General features: G+C 33.4%; 1 protein-coding gene across 1 annotated transcript; it reads right to left on the bottom strand.

Moving 5' to 3' along the window:
* Nucleotides 1-4,633: 4,633 nt before the first annotated feature.
* On the bottom strand, nt 4,634-5,962 carry LOC132621336 (zinc finger BED domain-containing protein DAYSLEEPER-like). The gene is made up of 3 exons (XM_060335562.1): nt 5,294-5,962; nt 5,129-5,205; nt 4,634-5,035 (listed from the first exon to the last, which is right to left on the bottom strand). Exons 1-2 carry the CDS (start codon nt 5,940-5,942, stop codon nt 5,162-5,164), a joined length of 693 nt encoding a protein of 230 aa, XP_060191545.1. The 5' UTR covers nt 5,943-5,962; the 3' UTR covers nt 4,634-5,035; nt 5,129-5,161.
* Between the last annotated feature and the right edge of the window lie 14,181 nt (nt 5,963-20,143).

A 20,143-nucleotide genomic window follows, 5' to 3' on the forward strand; every position in this document is an offset into this window, starting at 1 on the left:
TAAGATGGGGTTTACGCCCATAAACAGTGGCCGTATTTCAGTATACGGGCCATATTTCAAGTCGTAAACTGGTACCAAAGATTTCTGAGCATTCTGGAATTTGGCATTTTGAGGTTACATTGTTAAATACGGACTATATTTTGAAATACGGACCGTATTTTAAAATGTATTTGGAATTTGGGAAAACTTCCTTGATGAAAGTTGTAGAGCTTTGAAACACCTTTCCAACGGTATATTATGGGTGTCAATCGGACATCTGTGCAAAGAGTTATGGCCATTTTACTGAAGAGTCATAATGCAGTCCACACAGAATACGGACCGTATTTCAAAATACGGCCGTCTTTCAAAATACGGACAGTATTTTACTGGGCGTAAAATTTAATTTTCTAGAACAGTATATATTCGTCCATATCAGTTCAAATCATTATTTTTCATTCCTTCAAGCCCTAGAACAACCTCTTACCCTCTTCCATCATCAAGAACACTATGGTAAGCTTACTCTAATTATTCCAAGTCAATTATAATACATATCCTTGTAATCTAACTAAGAAATCATCATTCCTAACCTAGGGTTTTCAAGAAAACCCATCTCAAGGTTCAAGATTCAAGATCATGGAAATCTTCTTCAAAGTTCAAGTCATTAATTCAAGTTTTGGAGCATTACCAGGTATGTAGGGTTGCTATCTACGTGTGGGAATATCATTGTTCTTCCCCACGCCTCTTCTTCCATAAAAGTATGAATCTTTACAAAAACTAGGGTTTTTAATCATGTTCACGATAACCCTAGGTCCATGTCCCATGATTATATTATGTATTGAATTATTATTAGTTCTTCATTGAGTTCTTGATATTTTATTATGATTATTGAGAATCCGTCCGAAATCCATGAAAACTCATACTTTGCATCCCATGGGTTCCTACATGCAAGTTATGAATCATTATGTTATTTTCAAGAAAACACTCTACATGATTTACACGTTTTCATGCAATTATATTATGTACCTATATTGTTCAAACCCATGTTTTACAAGCTATTTGATATGAAACCGTGTTTATGTTATATCACTTCAAAACATGCTTACAAGTTATTTCATGAAACCATGTTACAAGTTAATTTCATGAAATCATGATTACAAGTTATTTCACGAAAATCATGGGCTTCTTAGCCAACTATATCATGTTCGTGTTTTTGGGAGTTGCTTAGTTAACCGAGAAGGCTCAGTGAAGCTTGAAACTACGTAGCCACCGTAGGATAAGGGTTGTTAGCAAGGAGGCAACACCTTCATTATGCAGTTTGGATCCTTACATGCTTATTATTATTTAAATCTCATATCTCTGGCAAGGTGTGAGTGTTCTGCTGGTAGGACACAAGTACCAGATCATGTTGTCGGTTATATTATAGCACTCCCCACGTTACAAGCAGTTATATATACATGTATTTCCATTGATTTACTGCTTTCAGACTTTACTCACGTTTCATGCTCATGTTTAGGTTATTTTCACTTTTAGTTCATGCCTTATACCAATATTAGATATATCTATATGTAATTATGTCCACGTCAGATACTCATGTTCATGACCAGGTTTCAATTTCAGTTTCAGCCCTTATTATGTTATTTCATGTCCCGTGTTATTTCATTCAGTTGCTTTACATACCAGTACATTCAATGTGTTGACGTCCTCTTTTATCGCCTGGGGGCTTGCATTTCACAATGCAGGTACTGATTTACAGGACGACGCATCTGCTCAGTAGGACAGCATTCGTATCAACTTATTGGTGAGCCCCATCTCATTCGGGGTTTATTCAACTTTTTATTTTATGATTAGCTATGCATCTAAGGTATGCTGGGGGCCTTGTCCCGGTGAGTATGTTTTCCATGTTCAAACTTATGTTAGAGATTTCATAGACTAGACAAGTCAGTTATGTCATGTCACACTTTCAGAGTCGTATAGCCATTTTGGCTCATTCATGTTATTTCCGCACTCATGTTTAAACAAGTATTTTGATTAAGTATTATGACTTATTGCATTTTATAAAGGCTCATCATGCATTCACGTTATATTCCGCTTATGCTATGCCTTATGATGGTTCAGCAAGCCATGTGGTTCGCTCGGTCACATGCAGTAAGGCATCGAGTGCCGTGTTTCGCCCATGCCATGGTTCGGAGCGTGACAATATAAACATTAGGTAAACAGAAGAAAATTACAACACATGGATGGAGTATGGCCTGAAGCAGTATTGAAAGAAGCACATAGACGTGGCATAACTGGAAGCAAGCTGCAGGTCATAGATGCAGTATAGCTAGAAACAACAGTGAAAAAAACACATAAACATGGCATAGCTAGAAGCAAGCTGCAGGTCTAAATGCTCACAGGGATAGCACAAGGCAATTCATATAATGGCAACAATAAAAAGGTACATGTGTAAGATTCAGACATAACTAAACAAATATATACACAATCTGAATTACAACATTCATTGAATTCTCAGGGGGCCATATGTAGGATCAGGGTGTGGTGTAACAAGACAAGTTGGAGTCTAAACAAGCATGGTATGATTGAACATACAAAATCAGGCCAATTTAATTCCAACTAATCATTGCAGGACACAACAATCCACATAAAACAACTATAGACAGATAAACTGACAGAATCATGTACATATAAACAGGCAAGATCATTTAAGTTAGGGTCATAACCATTTCTCAGCCCCTAAAGGTCTCATTAAGTTATTTAGAGTCATAGCATGGGGCAGCTTGTCATTAGTAGGTCACTCAAGTCCTTTTAACTTCACAGAATTATCACAAGTAGGTCTAAACTCTCCACAGGTCATGCCATGTCATAAACTCTATCCAACCCAGTCCCAGAGATGCATACAACTTGATGGTCAAGCAATGGTAATTTCTCATGTAGGCAAGACATTCTCAGATATGCAGGAAGACAAATAGTCAAACAGTGACACTAAACTGTGTAAGAAAGTCATTAGATTTTAGATCAGAGACAAAGACAATTGAAGAATGGACATAGCAGGGAGGTTCCCACTTGAAACATTGCACTAATTCATTTAAGAGAAGAGTCTTGTAACTTAAAGCATACATTTGGACTAAAAGGTTTAACTCATATTTCTTTTACAAATCCTAGCATATGACAATAGTACCTACTGACTAGAACCAATGCTAATTCCTACATATATGTACACTCAAAACCTTCAAGAAAGGGCATTACATAGGCATGTCATGTAAGTAATCAGTCAAACAATCTTGGATCAAGCTTAGTTCCTAATAGTGATTCCTCAAAACATTTAATCTAAGAAGATCTTTAAAAGAAAGCTTATGGCATAGTTGTGTCCTCAAATCAAAGACTCATTCAACATCAAAAGGAATCTAAGATACAAGATGCAGATGCATAGACTGGAGAGAACAGGATGCACATGATTATAAGTAAAAGCAGCTCACTACTCAATCTCTGAATGGTATTGATGTAGAACATTACTAGTTTTACCTCTGAATAGTCCCTTCATATCAACAGACAATGATCATATAAATTTAAACATTCTTAGATGATCCTATATTCCCTTTTATAGTTGTAACCTTAGTCAATACACAATAGTGAATTAAAGACAGATAATTGGCTCATGTGAGGCTAGACTTGTTTACCCATTAATCTAGACTCAAGTCATTAAGTTCAGGACCATATATATAATATTCTAAATGCTTAAAGTACTACACAACACTAAAGTTTCATTTGAGGGTTCAAAACAACATCAGTGTCACACGACCAAGTTGACTTAATGTTTAGTTACTGTAAGCCTTTTTTATACAAAGAAAACCTTATTAAATGACTAGCTAAGCATCATGTTAGGTAGGGGTGGGCGTTCGGTTCTCCGATTCGATTTTTCAAACTTCGGTTCGGGCTTTTCGATTTCGGTTTTTTGAAAGTGGACACCGAACACCACACCGAATTAATTCGGTTCGGTTCGGTTTTTTGAAGTTCGGTTCGGTTCGGTTTCGGTTTCGGTTTTTCTAATTCGGTTTTCTACTTGTAAAATGGACTTTCTTTAATAGACGGCATGTCATTTATCTTACGTACAACTAACCATATTTGCAACTCAACTATTCTACTGCTGACTGCTTTACATAACTACTACAAAAATCAGTAGCAGCAGCACTAATACAAAAATCGTTTTTTCCAGTGATAAGTAGCACTAATACAAAAATCAGTAGCAGCAGCCCACAGTGATAAGCAGCACATCACTAATACAAAAATCAGTAGCAGCAGCCCACCGCCCCACAGTGATAAGCAGCACAGCACTAATACAAAAAACAGTAGCAACAGCCCACCTGAAAATCAGTAGCAGCAGCCCACCCGAAAATCAGTAGCAGCAGCCCACCCGAAAATCAGTAGCAGCAGCCCACAGTGATAAGCAGCACAACACTAATACAAAAAACAGTAGCAGCAGCCCACCCGAAAATCAGTAACAGTAGCTAAGTTGGCACAAAAATCAGTAGCAGCAGCCAGCAGCAGCAAAACTAAACCACTAGGCTTAAAGCCTTCAACTTAAAACAATAACAATAGCCAGCCAGCATCAGCAAAAGTGCAAAACAACGCACAAGGCAAAAACAAGCAACACAAATAACAATATAACATAAGCTTAAAACGAGCAGCAGCCAAACTGCCAAACAACATAAATAAACAACACAAATGTCTTAAAATTTAGCTCCAAATACAAAAAATTAGCTGTCACAAACTAAGTCTTAAATCCATTGTCTTAACACAACACTAGCAATCACAATTCGGTCCGAAATTCACCAAATTCAAAACACAAGCTCAAATTTGAAGGCGAATTTGCCTCTCTTGTTGACGCTCAAGACATTTCCCAATATGTTTCATCAAGGAACCTGTGTCATTCACTCTTGAATTATATTTAAGTATCATACCACATGTCAAGCACCTTAATTTACGCCCTTCTTCATTGTCTTGAACTACCGCAAAATATTCCCAAACATGTGAGCGAGCATTAGGAGGCATTGTTGAACTTGAACATAATAAAAAATAAGACAAAACCAAAAGTTAGAATATTACTTTCAAGATAAAAGAATAGAAATACAAAATAAAATATTAAACTTACCACTAGTAGCAAATTGCAATCAAACTCCCTAAATCAAACATCAACAATGCAAGGATCTCTTCCACTATTTGCTATCTCTAAAGGAAATTTAATCAAATATGTCATACAACATAAATAAGTATATGATTTTTGCACTAAAAAACACAAAAAAATATAAAACCTTACCAAGTTCAAGTTGCTCAAGATACTCCAAATTTTCTTCCACACTAACGGGTTTAGTCTCTTCTCTAAGCCAATCTTGGGCACAAATAAGAGATTGCACACATTTAGGAGTCAATGAACTTCTAAATGGATCAAGAATACGTCCACCGGTACTAAATGCACATTCCGATGCCACACTAGAAATCGGAATAGCCAACACATCACGAGCCAACTCCGAAAGCACGGGAAATCTAGGAGCATTTATTTTCCACCAATCTAAGACCTTAAACTCGACACATTCATCTTCAGGCTCTTGTTCTTCACTAATGTATTTATCCAACTCCGATTTAGCACCCCCACATCCGAAGTCTTCCTTTTGTTTCTTCAACTGAAGCTTAGTTCTCAAAGCTTTTGCTCTCAAAGAGGTGTCAGAACTAGAAGATACATCAGATGAGCATTGAGATGAAGAAGATGCAGATGGAGATGATTTATGATGAAATTCTCTTGAATAATTTTTGAGATACTCTACAAACAAAGATTTCATATAATCATACACTCCTTTGCTTACTTTCTTTCCTACTTCCTCCCTAAATAGCTCTTCAAGCCCAAAGCTAACATACACAAACTTATTACGAGGATCCAACACGAAAGCAATGAAAATCATTTTGTTCATCTTTTCAGGATCACCCCAATACTTTTTAAAATTTTCTCTCATCCGCTCAGCCATTTTACTCAAATTAAGATCTTCACTTTCTAAACACACTTTCAAATATACATCGAGCTCACATATATCCTCAAAATGAACATTAGAAGTAACATAATGTGAACCTGAAACCTTTACGGTGAGCTCGTGAAATATTTCAAGAAACTTTATCACATTCCTTACATTCACCCAATCATCAGATTGAAGAGGACCTGCAACACTTCCATCTTCAAGAACATGAGTAGAAAGATAATTATTAAAGTTCTCATAAAAAAGATCAAACCTATCAAAGGCCTTCTCAAAGTTTTGTGCCGTATCCAACATCAAGTAGGTGGAATTCCACCTAGTAGGCACATCTAGCTCTAATGTTTTAGAACAATCCACCCTTTGAACTTCACAACATTTCTTAAAGTGACTTTCTCTTGCCGAAGATGATCTAACATACCTCACCATTTGCCTAACACGTTTGACAGAAGCATCAATTTCCTTCAAACCTTCATGCACAATTAGATTAAGTATGTGTGCTATACATCTCACGTGAAGATGCTTACCATCCATTATATTAGTTCCCCACATATTTAACTGTTTAGACAATTCTCTAACTATAACATCATTGGAAGAAGCATTATCAACAGTAACAGAAAAAACCTTATCCAAGTTCCACTAAAGCAAACAATTACTAATAGCCTCTGCCATATGCTCACCCTTATGACTAGTGATAGGGCAAAAATTCAGTATTTTTTTATGCAACATCCAATCTTTATCAATATAGTGAGCAGTCAAACACATATAATTAATTCTTTGCAATGATGTCTATGTGTCAGTAGTAAGACAATTTTTTTATTTTGCCTCTCTAAAATTCTTCTTCAAATAATAGTCTCAACTAGCCATAAAGTTCATAACAATCTCTTGTTATTGTTCTACGGGAAGGAACTTGAAATAAAGGTTGGGCTACAATCATAAACTTCTTGAAGCCTTCCTTTTCTACAAAGCTAAATGGTAGTTCATCCGTAATTATCATCTCAACTAAAGCCCTCCTAATTAATTGTTGATCAAATTCCCAAAGCGGCTCACCCTTAGATGCAAAATTTATCTTTTTCTGAGTGTAAGTTTCAATCTTGGCTTTATATACTGGGCACCTCAAATTTATATGTTGTCTCAATCCCGTTGTCCCATTTATAGTTGTATTAGCGGCATAAAGATTTTTACAATGTCTACACCTCGCTTTACCAATACCATTCACAACGACCTTATCAAAATGATCCCAAACCGCTGACCTAGAACTTATTTCTTTTCTTTTCTTTATTACCTGGGTCTGGGTGTCAAGTGACTTGTCAATGTCATTGCTCTCATCTGCATTAGGTACGCTATCAGTTGAACCAGCTGCACTTAGTCTAGTTTCATCCGCCATCTATGAAAAAATAAAAAGAGAAACTATAAGATAGAAGCTCTATAGCAACAGTTACCAGTTTCAAAGAAAAAAAATAGAGCTCTATAGCAGGAGAGCAGTTCAACAAACACTCAACAAAACCGAACAAGAAGCATCAAATATGCAGTTATGCACCTAAAGAAAATCTAGCAATTACAGTATAAATAATTCTTGCCCAAATTTCTCCAAAACTACAAGAACAGATGTTATCTTCTTCTTTTCTTTACAATTCTAAAGATACCCACTGATAATTTAAGAAAATTTAACACCCATAATAAAGATTTAAACTTTACTGAGTGAAAAGGAAAAGAATTTAAAACAAATCCAACCCAATACTTACAAATTAAGTGATTCTTTATCCAAAACTAGCTAGGGTTCGGTGAAAAAAGAAATTAAGGTTCAAACTTATGAAAAGGAAAGAACAATCAAACAAAGAAATTATAAGGAGAAAATGAAATTACCTTGGTGTGAGATGCCTGAGAACTCCCGCCGCTGTTGGACAGAGCAGTGTGAGGACTGTTAAGTGTGGATCATGTGAGGACTGAGGAGTGAGGAGTCGGACTGTTAGGTTAGGCGTGAGGAGGAGAAGAGATGAGACGAAATGAAGTTAGCGTTGAATGGTTGATCTGTTGGAGTCTTGGAGACGAGTTGGATTGGATAGCTGGTAGCCTGGTAATACTAATTTGGGTCAGGTAGGATGGGCTTGGATAGATATATTAAGTTGGGCCTAAGAAAGATAGAAAGTGGAGTGGGCTAACCAGCTAAGTGATCTGAAGGTGAGGGGAGTAAAAATTATTTACTAAATTTTCGGTTTAACCGAATACCGAAGAACCAGTGAACCGGAACCGAATACCGAACCGAACACCGAATTTTTTATTTTAAAAAAACCGAAACCGAAACCGAACCGAAAAACCGAAACCGAAAAATCGAACTAATTCGGTTCGGTCCGATTTTTCGGTTTTCAGTGTTTATGCCCACCCCTAATGTTAGGCATGAACTGAGGATTTTTGTGCCATTCTTCCCATAAATGCCAGGCTAACTACTAACCATATTAAGCATAAACTAATCATTTTACAAACATCATATTAACAACTAGCTAAACATTTTGCTAATCAGAATTTAAGCATACATTTAAATAGAAACTAAACTTAAACTAAAAGGGAAGAAAATGATAAAGTCTTACCTTTTTTATGTGCAGCCGTGAACAAGATCGAATTTGGAGCCCTTGTGCTTCTAATCCTCGAACTCAGCCAAACAGAAGAAAGAGAATTAAATTTTTTTTACTAGAAACCTAACTTTTTAGAAGCTAAGTATAAAATTTTACTAAAGCACAACTCAAAACTCAAGTGGAAACTCAAATTTTAAGCTTTTGTGCTCTGCTTGAGTATTCAAGACTTGTTTAACTTGTAAGGTTGGGGTTCTATAAAAGCTACGAAAAATAGTGAAACCAACGATGTGATACAAGATAGATTTTCTCAAAAATAACTTAGCAAAACATATTCTACAGTCTGGATCAAACTATATCAATTACGAACGGCTCGATTTGAGCTTTTCCTCTCTCAACCCAGTTGATTCGAGTTCAACCAATGAGAGATGAGGATGTACAAGTGCAATACAACAAAAAATATACAAGAATCATTTTATTTTTTACCCAAAATCAAAGAAAAGGTAAAAGGAGAAATGGTTTTACCGTGTTTGGAACGAAACTGGTGAAATCGAGGTTGAAACATTGATGGTTTCACGCAAATGGACACACCCAGCCTGTTAAAACTCTGCACGCTCTGATTTCTTACCATTTTTGGACAAGAACGAGAAAAAAATCTTGAGGTGGCTATTAGAGTTTTATGAGGAAATAGGTAGAGCAGAGAATAACGAGTGTAGGGGTGTGTTTGGTGTGAGGAAGTGAAGAGTGAGGGGTATAGGGCTCTTTTGCCCTTCTTAAATTCGTTCTGGGCCGGGTCAGTCTGGTATGGACTTGGCCTCGGTCCAGATTAAAAGGAAAGGAAAGGGGGGAGGCCTTATACGTGTATACAGTGTATACACGTATGTATACTTGTTGTGTGTATACGCATAAAGCGTAAAATGTAAAACCTAATAAACGGGTAAGATTAAGACATGGATTATTGATCATATTGTTATAATTAAGACATAATTATCCTATATAATTAATTTTAAAAACACGGCTAATGGTGTAGATAAGCTAAATTTGCAAATATAGCCTTAATTGATTTTAAATCTAATTAGCTAATTGCAATAATGTCCTTAGTTAATCTTGATATAATTAATCTATCCAATTATGGCCTTATTTATCCTAATTAGCCAATTAAAGCTAGATTTGCACTAATGGCCTCAATTGATTTGCCAATGGATTTGGTCATTTCAATCAAGGTCACTTATAAGCTAATTTTGCAAAAATGGCCCCAATTGTCCTAAACCATGAATTGGTTAATCCAATTGTGGCCATAATGTAAATAATTTAGCAATTAAAACCAATTTGCAATAATGACCCTCTAATTGATTAATTATCCTAATTTAAGCACTAAAAACAATTGTGATTAATTTTAACAAATTATGCCAATACACAAAATTAAGGATTGAGGGGTAAAATGGTAAATTCTTTTAATTACTCAAACTCCTTGGATTAAAGGGAATAATACATTTTCTAATTTGATTTTTGACAATTTAACAATTAAGCAAATAATTATTTAAAATTGTTTTGTTTTTGATTAATCCTAACAAAATATTTCATAAATATCATAAAATGTCAATTAATTCCTAAATAATTTGTAATGTCATCAATTTAAAGGGATAAAATATTAACCTAAACAATTTTATAAAAATTATTTAAACCTTTTAAGAGACATGCCTCATTTTATCTATTATCCAAGAACTTTGAGTAATCAAAATAAATTATGGGAGGTCAAAAATTAGGTGTCAACAAATGTTTATAAAGATCCAGTTGTTAAATAAAAAGAAAAGAGCGGAAAGAACATTAGTGAGGGAGATAAGCATATAAGGGAGATTTTTCATTTTGATTAGTGAGGGAGATCAGCATATAAGGGACTTAGAACTCAACTCGCGGATCAAAGACTACGAAGATGAATCGATGATTTGTATGTGCATATGTGTCCGGTGAAAATGAAAAATCTCCCTTATATGCTTATCTCCCTCACTAATGTTCTTTCCGCTCTTTTCTTTTTATTTGATAACGGGATCTTTATAAGCATTAACGGTAGCCCTTTTTTATTCCAACATCTTAAACTGAAACAAAAGCTACGAACGGAGACCTAAAATGCAACTGAACAATAAAACCTCGACTAAACGGAACTCCTGATGTGAGTAAGTGGGCGTTGAACACCGAAAACCAATACAAGAAGTGAGGGAACTATGGATTTAGTAAGTTGTTTTCATGGCTGCCTTTGCAATTATCTATGTAAGGGATATATAAAAAATGGGTTTTGGGAGTCTCCTCCTTTGATATCCCTCGTGTGTGTGTGTGTGTGTTTTTTTTGGTTACTGTTTCTGTGCGTGTGTTTCTATAGATGTGCATGTGTGTGTTTATATAAATGAATGTGTGTGTGTGTTGTGTCGTGGGTGTGTGTCCGTTGCATGAAAAAAGGGGATCGGAGGATAAGGAGGAAGAGATGTGAGTTTATGGGGTTTTTGGGTTTGGTTGAGGTAACTAAGAGTTAGTTTAGTTATATTTAAAAAAAAAAAAAAAAGAATATAAATATATAAATAAAATATTAGCTAACTGTCTTTGTAGAATAATAATAATATATAATAAAATAAGTAAATAATTAGACTAAAATCAAATTAAATTAAAAAAAAAAATACTAAAATCACTAGCTTATTTATTAAATGCTAAATTAAAAGAAAACATATTTTTTGTAAATTTCTTTCATTTGAAAAGTGAAAACCAAACTTATCCTAAAATGTGACTCTTATTAATTTTATTTTATTGTAGTTTTCAATATTTAAAAATACAACTTACTAATAATGAAATAAAAATTAAAATATTTAATCTAGACCTAAAAGAAATATTTAAACACTAAAATGACGTAAAACTTATTACTTCGATAAAAAATTAAGTGTTCACAATATGTCCTCTCCTCTCTTACTTTTTTTCTGATGAATTAGCCAATCGAAGACAAAACCCCGTAATGGGATTTGTCTCATATTGATTTGAATACCCGATTCTCATTGGCCGTTGAAGTTTAGGCGGGATTCAAGATGAATCCCTTCACAATTTCACTTGTCCCACATCGATTTTGAGTCTAGGGTTTCAGAAATTTGGGGTTCTATATAAAGAACCCCATAATCCACTTTTTCAAGAGACATTCATGAATACAAACACACACCCACACAAAGAAAAACTCGAATTACCTAGGGTTTCAGCCTTTAGGCAGAGAACTTTAATTATTTGAGTTTGGAAAAAAAAAATTAACTATTCTATTCTTCTGTTTTGTGGCTGAGCATTGATGTTGGAGCAACAAGGATCCAAAATTCCAATCTCGACAGTAGGCTGCGCTTAGAAAAGGCAAATTTTAATCCTTTAGTTAGTTTTAGTTTGCTTTATCTGGTATTTTGTTTAGTTGCATTTAATTTTTTGTTGTTGTGTTATTAGCATTAGCAGTGTTGCATTTGTCTGTAAATCATGATAATTAGTTTATAAGTATTTATCTTCTACTGTTTAGTTGAAAATAATGTCTAAGTGCTTATGTGTTTAAGTTAGCAAATGTTATGTTAGTTGCTTAGCTTAAGTAAATTAGTAATTGGAAGTTAGCATGTAAATCTGACCATATGTGCTAAATCTGTGTTAGACATGCTATCTTGGATTAGTCTTCTATGTTAAAAATGTTAGTATAAATCACCCTATAAACCTGTTAATCTCTTTGCCATCAAATGAATGTTTATGTTCAGCATGATTACCTTATACATAGTCTGGATCTGGGTCTGTTAATATCCATATTAACTTTAATGGTCCTTATTAGGTGTTACTAGTATAATGAGGGTGTATTTGAGAAGGCAAATGAGGGTTTAGATGTGCATATAGGGGTTTGAATCAGAAAATGCTTATTTGACCTTTGAATTGCTTGGTGCTACAGTTTAAGAGTATTCATATGCTTTATTTTGTCTAATACTATCATTAGCATGTTTAAAGTACATTTAGTCTTTGTTTCACTTAAGTGTTTTTAACTGTTCTCAACCCTTAAGGGTTCATAGGGGCTTTTGATTTAACAAGATGCTTAAATGAGTTTCAAAATTGGTTGAATAAGGTCTTTGTATGCGAAATGAACTTGAAAAACTATTTTCAGGCTTAAACATACCTTTTTTAACTTTTATTCACTTAGTTTAAACATGGAAACTGCAGAATGTGTTTAATACTGAGTAATTAGGTTTTAATCCTTTAATGGACATCCCCTATGTTGTTTCTCTTGTTAGTTAGAGGGCTTATGGTCTATAATGTACCAGTGGTAGTCTAAAGTGTTTAAATTTATCCCTATGTCCATTGAAGTTATTTTGTACCTATTGAGATAGTTCATAACTCATTTGAAATGAAAACATTTCTTCATATGTAAAATGACCAATTATGCCCCTGTATGTCTCCAAAAATGCACCAAATACGAGTTACATACAGCCTGGTATACGCTTAGCCTGCATTGCTTTGTAATTGCTTATCATCCTTAGCCTTGCACTATGTTGATATTCACATATATACGTGAAATCTACAAGATATACACAGCCTGTATACACTTGGGTGTATATGGGATGGTATACTTCGTGTATCATCAAGAGAAATTCATAACTGTATGTTTGTATGCTTTGCAAATTAGTGTATTGGGCCTGCTCTTGCCTTGTATTGCTTTGTCACTGAACTAGGCTTGTCCCCGCCCTTTAGCTGATTCATATTGTTTTCAATATTAGGCTCTGTCCCTTGCGTGTCATGCAATTTAGGCCTGCTTGCCTTTCTTTCCATATCATCTGCTTGGACTTTTGTTTCTTTACTTGTTTGGCAAATCATAATGAATATATTTGTCATATATAGACCCGTATACGTGATTTGTATGCATTCGATACTTAAGTTTCATTTTAGCTTAATTTTTAAGTATAGATATCCTCTAATCGTATTTTCCCTTTTCCTCTTTTTGTTTGCATGGGAATTTGATACGGGCCATTTGGGCAACTTCTGTGAATATACCTGTTGGGCCAGAGGCCCACCCAACTTCCTATTTTTGATCGAGTCCGAGATTAAAATAAATATTGGAGGCCCAATCATAGATGAAAATGGCAATTGGTGGGGTTTAGGTAGGTCTACCAGCCTAACTCATCTCCTTTCCATTTTTATACATGTATATTAATTGTATAATAGTTGTATATGTAAACAACTTGTAATTTATTGAAACTCAAATGCGATTAGAACTTAGGAAAACTCGTGTAGTAGCTAAACATTTTCTAAAATGATTTTTAAAGTTAAATACGGTTTATTTTTGCAAAATATCACAAAGTGTTAAAACTGGTAATATGTATGTGTAAATAAAATTCGGACAAGAAATTGACACTATTTTTGGGCCATAAGCCCTTTGAGAATATTAGAAAATGGGTTGTTTTGGACTCAAGCAAATCTGGGCTTAAACACATCTTTGGGCCTCATTTACAAAGTTGAAAAATTGGGCTAAATCTTTTTTGACAAGTTGAAACAAAATAGATTTCTGAAAGATGTAAATGAAATGTGACTTCTTCTCTTTTTAACTTATATCGACTTAAGGTATTTTTAAATTTTTGGGCCAAAAGCCCAAACCTTAAGGCACAAAAACAAAAACAAAAATGCACTTGGATCTTAGTTTGAGAATGAGATGGCTTTGGTATCGGAATATGGTCGACTAAATGAGCTGAAACAGAATAAAATAATTTAAGTTCTCTTTTATATATATATATATATATATATATATATATATATATATATATATATATATGTGCGCTCATAAAAACCTATACTGCTTTTACAAAGGAGATATACTCCATTTTTCCTATATAAAATATAAACTTATGAGGCCAAATCAAAACATTGGGCCAAGGTAGTAGAAAATCTACTTAAAATAAAGAAAAATTTACTTGCCATAGCTACTCCTAAGACTTAACTATGAATAATAACTATCTTATTTAATATTTAATTTTCGCAGCTATATTATTCTAAAATTACATTCATAGCTATCCAACTATATTTCAGTTATTGTATTTCCTCATCTCCTAAATATACGGTCCATTAGCTACTCTATTCCTAAATACATGGTCATCACCTCCTCTTTATCTGCTCACCCCAGATTTGAGATCACACCCCTCTCTTTATCTCTCTCACCCCTCTCTTTCTCACATACTCTATCATTCATTTATGTATAAACTACAAGAAAACAAATAGATTAAACCTGAGAGGAGAGGGAAAAATTAGAAATTGATGGGAAAGGGGCTCTGGTCATTGGTTAGGAACGGAAGGATGAGAAGAAAAGATTGAATTTGTTTAGGAATAAATCCATGGGATAAGATAGCAAATCGTTACGGTAGGACTGGAGGAAATTTTGGAGAAGATGACGGAGGAAGGCCAAGGACGGTGAATTTTCAGTGTCTTTTTTTTTTTTTTTGGGAGTGGATGGAGTAGAAACACCATTGATGAGAGTTGTGGAGCTTCATGCCCATCAAGTATTTGATAAAATATTTCAGTGTATTTTTATGTATTAGCAAACAATATATTTAGTGTATTTTTTTTTGGGACATTGACGGTGTATTTCAATATATTTTCAGTGGATTTCTGTTTGTATTTAATTTTTTTTGCCTTTGATTATGTGTATTTCATTGTGTTTTATCTAATTTCAGTATATTTCAGTGATGTTATGGAACCTCATACGCTTTGCGTGATACATGGAAGCATTAATACTAATTACCATTTAATTTGAAAGAACATATTTATTTCCTTAAATACAGCCGTTTTTTACTGAACAACGATTTTGTATTTCGTTGTATTTCTTTAAATACAACCGTTTTTTTACCAACAATGATTTTTGTATTTCGTTGTATTTCACTGTATTTCAAAAAAGCGAGATTCAACTGAAATACAGCCAAAAGCAGCTACGAATTTTAAATCTTCAACTTGTAGCTATAACTAGTTAGAAGCTATTAAAAGGTAGCTATTTGTGTAAATTTCACTAAAATAAAATCTTATGTGAGTTTTGGTCCGGAAATGAGTTGATTTTTACTCTTATAAATATTTTCCCCCTAAAAAAAAAAAACAACTCTTCCTTAAACGAAATATGCCAAAAAATGGAGTTTATGATATTAGCATAACAGTTTTGCAAGATAGAAAACATTTTGCAAATAATAACAATTAATCACACATTGAAGCTCGAAGGTCAACCGTTATTTATGGATTCTTAAGACTAGGGTGCTTAAAACCTTCTCTAGGGGATCACCAAAACCCTTACCTCGAACTTTAGTTCTAAAAGGATTTTACTCTTGTTTGAATAAACCCTTTTTAAATTTGGTTTTCCTAATTTCCTTTATAAAATTAGGTGGTGGTTCTAAAAAAAATATAAAATCCAAATAGAGTCCATAACCTCTTAATAGCTTTTATGCACCTACGTAAAAGTGAACCGTAATAACATGATAATATCGCTTTTGGAAATAAATTAAACTATAACCAAATTATATACTTGTACATACAATACTATATTAGACTTTAGACAGACCATGTAACAACCCTGGTCCAACTGTTAAGGTATTTTCCTCTTGGGGCCTTAGCCTGTATAGATTTATCCCTTGGGTTAACCCAAAAGGCGTCTTAATAGCTGATTTTGAACTTATTTTTATAAGGTCTCTAACTTTCTTTCTCCATCCGGTGTGGAATTCGCCTAAGGTGTAATATGCACTACTTCTTCAAAGGCTTTCCCTCCGTCATGGGCGTCACATACACCCCCGTCCCCTTGGGACTCAGTCTTCGCTGAGCTTTGCCCCACTGCCGTACTGAGGCAGAGTCCTGCTCTGATACCATTTGTAACAGTCTGGTCCAACTGTTAAGTTATTGTTCGCTTCAGACCTAGGCTTGCACGAATTTTTCCCTTGGGTTTAACACCAAAGGCGCCTCAATAGTTAATTCTGACTTCATTCTTTTAAGGCCCCTAACTTTCTTTCTCTCACTCCAATGTTGGGTTTGTCTAATGTGCAATGTGCACCCCTTCTTCAGAGGTTTGCCCTCCGTCATAGGCGTCAAAGACCAATATATTTGAAACTTTGAAATAACTGTAAATCTGTTAGTTTTTTTCCCCCTATAATTTTGAAAAATCATCTTCAGTATGTGAACTCTTGAAATTTCAAAATCGTCCATTGACAGAGTCTATTGGGAATGAGTTTAGGGTAGTCCTATTTTGTTAAAAAGAATAATTTTGATTATGAAAGATAAGTTTGGTCAAAGGCCAGAAGTTTTAATATGAAGATATCATCTATCCTTTAAAATTTAGTTGAGAGATATATAGGTGACAAACTCAATTATAAATCAAAATTAGAGGGCTTTTTATGAAGGATGGTAATAGTTCATTAATCACATTTAATAATTGGGTACTTCGAAAAGCTCGGTATAATTACTAGATGAGGTAAATAATACGATAATCTTATATTAGTTGTACTAAAATTTAGATTTTAGTATTTAGTAAACGTTAAATTTAACTAAGTTGTGTCCAAGATTTAGATTTTAGTATTTAGTAAACGTTAAATTTAACTAAGTTGTGTCCACTTATATTTTGGTAAATTTAGTGCATGTTGGTGTTCAAATTGGTTATAACGTTCTTACAAGAGACTAAGGAAGAAGCTATGGGTCGAGCAAAATCGAGACTAGATGTATGTATTGTTTGGATTTATGTTTTTCATCAGTATTTTATTTTAGAATTTTATCCCATTAGTGTTTGCGTTATATGACCAAGAATTTCTTGTGGAAGCATTTTTTTTTCCGTGGTTGATCTACCTAAATATGATCAACATTTATCATTTTCAAAAAAATATACTTTTTAATATTATTTATTTTATAACCTAAATACATTATTTATTTATTTAAAAAAAAAACTATTTAACTTTTTAAGTTGTATACTCATTGATATAGATACACACTCAAAGCGCGTAGATTAAACTAGTAAATTTTAAAAAGATAAAAGGCAAAAGTCAAGACAAAAAAAAAAAAAAAAAAAAAAAAAAAAAAAAAAAAAGAAGAAGAATTTCTTCCGTTATCTAATTTCTTACTATCCAATGAGTCAAATAGTTCTCCTGTCACGATTTAAATGCTTTTGACTGATTTCTATATATATATATATATATATATATATATATATATATATATTCTTATATTTTTAAATATGTAATTTTAACAAACTTAAACAGAAAATGGAGATTCATTTTAAATTTAAGTACCTTTGCATTCCTTATATTACACGAAGTACATAGTTGGTATTTTCACCTTTCTCCTAGTAGCCCATGGTTTCGCACTAGGCAACGTAGGAGAGAACGGCACAATTGAAAGCGTACAAATAAAAAAAGGTGTAATTAATTGCAAATATGGAAGCTAGCTAGAAAGGCTGTACAGTTGTATTTACTTGTAACATGAAAACAGGTGGCACTGTATTATTACTACTTAACAGCAACGAAGAAAGAAAACAATGAAGAATCTTGAATTTTGTACGGTACAAATGATGTGTGAAAGTAGGTAATTGTTGTAAAACTAATAGCTCCTCTGAGTAAATGTAATTAATCAGTACGCAGGATTTTTTACAAGCGGTGTCATATTTTAAGATGAAAGTAAATAAATAAAACATGATAAAATCATATTAAAAATGACCATAACATAAAAATAAAAATAAAATTAAAAAAACACAACTCATGCATATTATATATTCAAAATAACTTCACTAGAAATAATACTAAGCGCATTTTTTATACAAGGCACCAAACTAAAAAACTCATTATTTATTTGATTCCGCATATCGTTCTTAATCAATTTCATTGGTGCGAGAAAGAAGATGAAAGAAAAGAAAAAAGAATAGTAGCACAACTAAAAAAACAGCAACATGCCAACATCTTTCCTGACTGTAAATAATTTATAGTTAACCAAAAAATGATCCTAGACTTATCGGTTAAATATGTTATTTACTTCAAAGACGTTACATATGATTACATCAAAGAGGTCAACAGTTCGAATTTGGACACCACTGATGTATTTCTTTACTTCGAAGAGATCAAAACCTGGACAGGTATGTCCAAAACTTTAGTAACACCAAAATGTAGCTGTAGTGTCGACCTCGCGACCAATGGTAGAAAACTGAGGCGCTTGACCATCCGAGCGGCATAGGCCTTCGTGTTGAGCGATGTCATTTTTTTTTATCTTATTTTATTTCTGCCTTTTAATTATACTAGCATACTAAGTAAAATTTTCTAAAGAAGCCGTGTCACGTGACACCCTGAGCCTAAGGTAAATCCGCCCCTGCAATTAATGGTAAAGCTTATCGGTCAAAACTTTTTCTGTCATGAAAAAAGGAGAATCTCTTTTAATTTAGTTTGTGGAATATTCAGTTCACTGTCAATACTTTTTCTTTGACTATTCGTGAAAAATAAAGGTTCTCTTCTAATTTAATTTGAATAAAATATACGTCTCCACTTTTTGGTATGTCAAAATAGGATCTCTTGTCCTCTTACAATTTAAATAGAAGAAAATAACTTTTTCAAATCTCTTATGTGTTTTTTTAAATCTTTTATGTATAAAAAATGAAAATCTCTTGTAAAAAGATCATAAAACTAAATAAAGTTTGTAAAGGACTAAAAATCCAATTCTCTCTTTTGATACCTCATATTTTAAAATTATATCAAATTATATTTCGCCCTCCATCCCATTTAGTATCATGTACTAAAATATCAAATAATATTTCTTTAACTAAAAATTTGTGTATACTTATCTTTAAAATCAATATCCAAATCCTTTTTGAAACGAAGAATAGTAACTAATTCTTCAAAGTTAAATGGTCTTAATTCTTAACTACCACCATACGAAAAAAGAAAAGAACTATTACTATATGAAATCGGATTGTCCTTATCACAATAACTCGAGCCTAAGAAGGTGTTATTATGGTATTATACTTATATCCACGAGATTTAACTATGAAAAATGTCTCGTCTTTAGATCTTTAGGTTGACAGTAGCTTAGTGGAAAACATGCTCTATATAGGTGTGTCTTTCTTATTTACGCAAGAGACGACCAAATTGGAGGCGTGCTCCATCAACTTTGCTGGTTTTATCTTTATTTCGTCATGATCCGTTGATTATGATAGATATTTTTAAGCTTTTACAAATCATACACAGACTCATTTCTAAATGAATCATAGACCAATCACAAAATTTGAAACGCTCATGTCACAGATCAATCTTCTGGATGTTCAACCAGCTGGCATGTCGACACCAATATTATATGATGTTGTTGCAGTAAAATTGGAAGATTGATTGCTCTTTGTAATTTAAAGGGAAGCCTAATTAACGAAAACACTAAATATACCTCAATATTCAAATAAGTTCCGGACAACAATATGAATTTTGATTTCTTGATTTAAGTTCATTTCATATTTTATTATATGCAATAAAATAAATTAAAAACTAAATTAAGTATAATAATAATAATAACAACAACAACAACAACAATAATAAATTGTTATTAACAACA

This window comes from Lycium barbarum, chromosome 2, assembly GCF_019175385.1.
Source record: "Lycium barbarum isolate Lr01 chromosome 2, ASM1917538v2, whole genome shotgun sequence".
Lineage (NCBI taxonomy): Eukaryota > Viridiplantae > Streptophyta > Magnoliopsida > Solanales > Solanaceae > Lycium > Lycium barbarum.

Bases quoted from the DNA above. Each gene is read 5' to 3' on its own strand.
- LOC132621336 (XM_060335562.1), bottom strand. From the start codon at position 5,942: ATGAACAAAATGATTTTCATTGCTTTCGTGTTGGATCCTCGTAATAAG. The intron at 5,206-5,293 runs GTAAGGTTTTAT...AATTTCCTTTAG, and splicing joins TCTTGAGCAACTTGAACTTG to AGATAGCAAATAGTGGAAGA.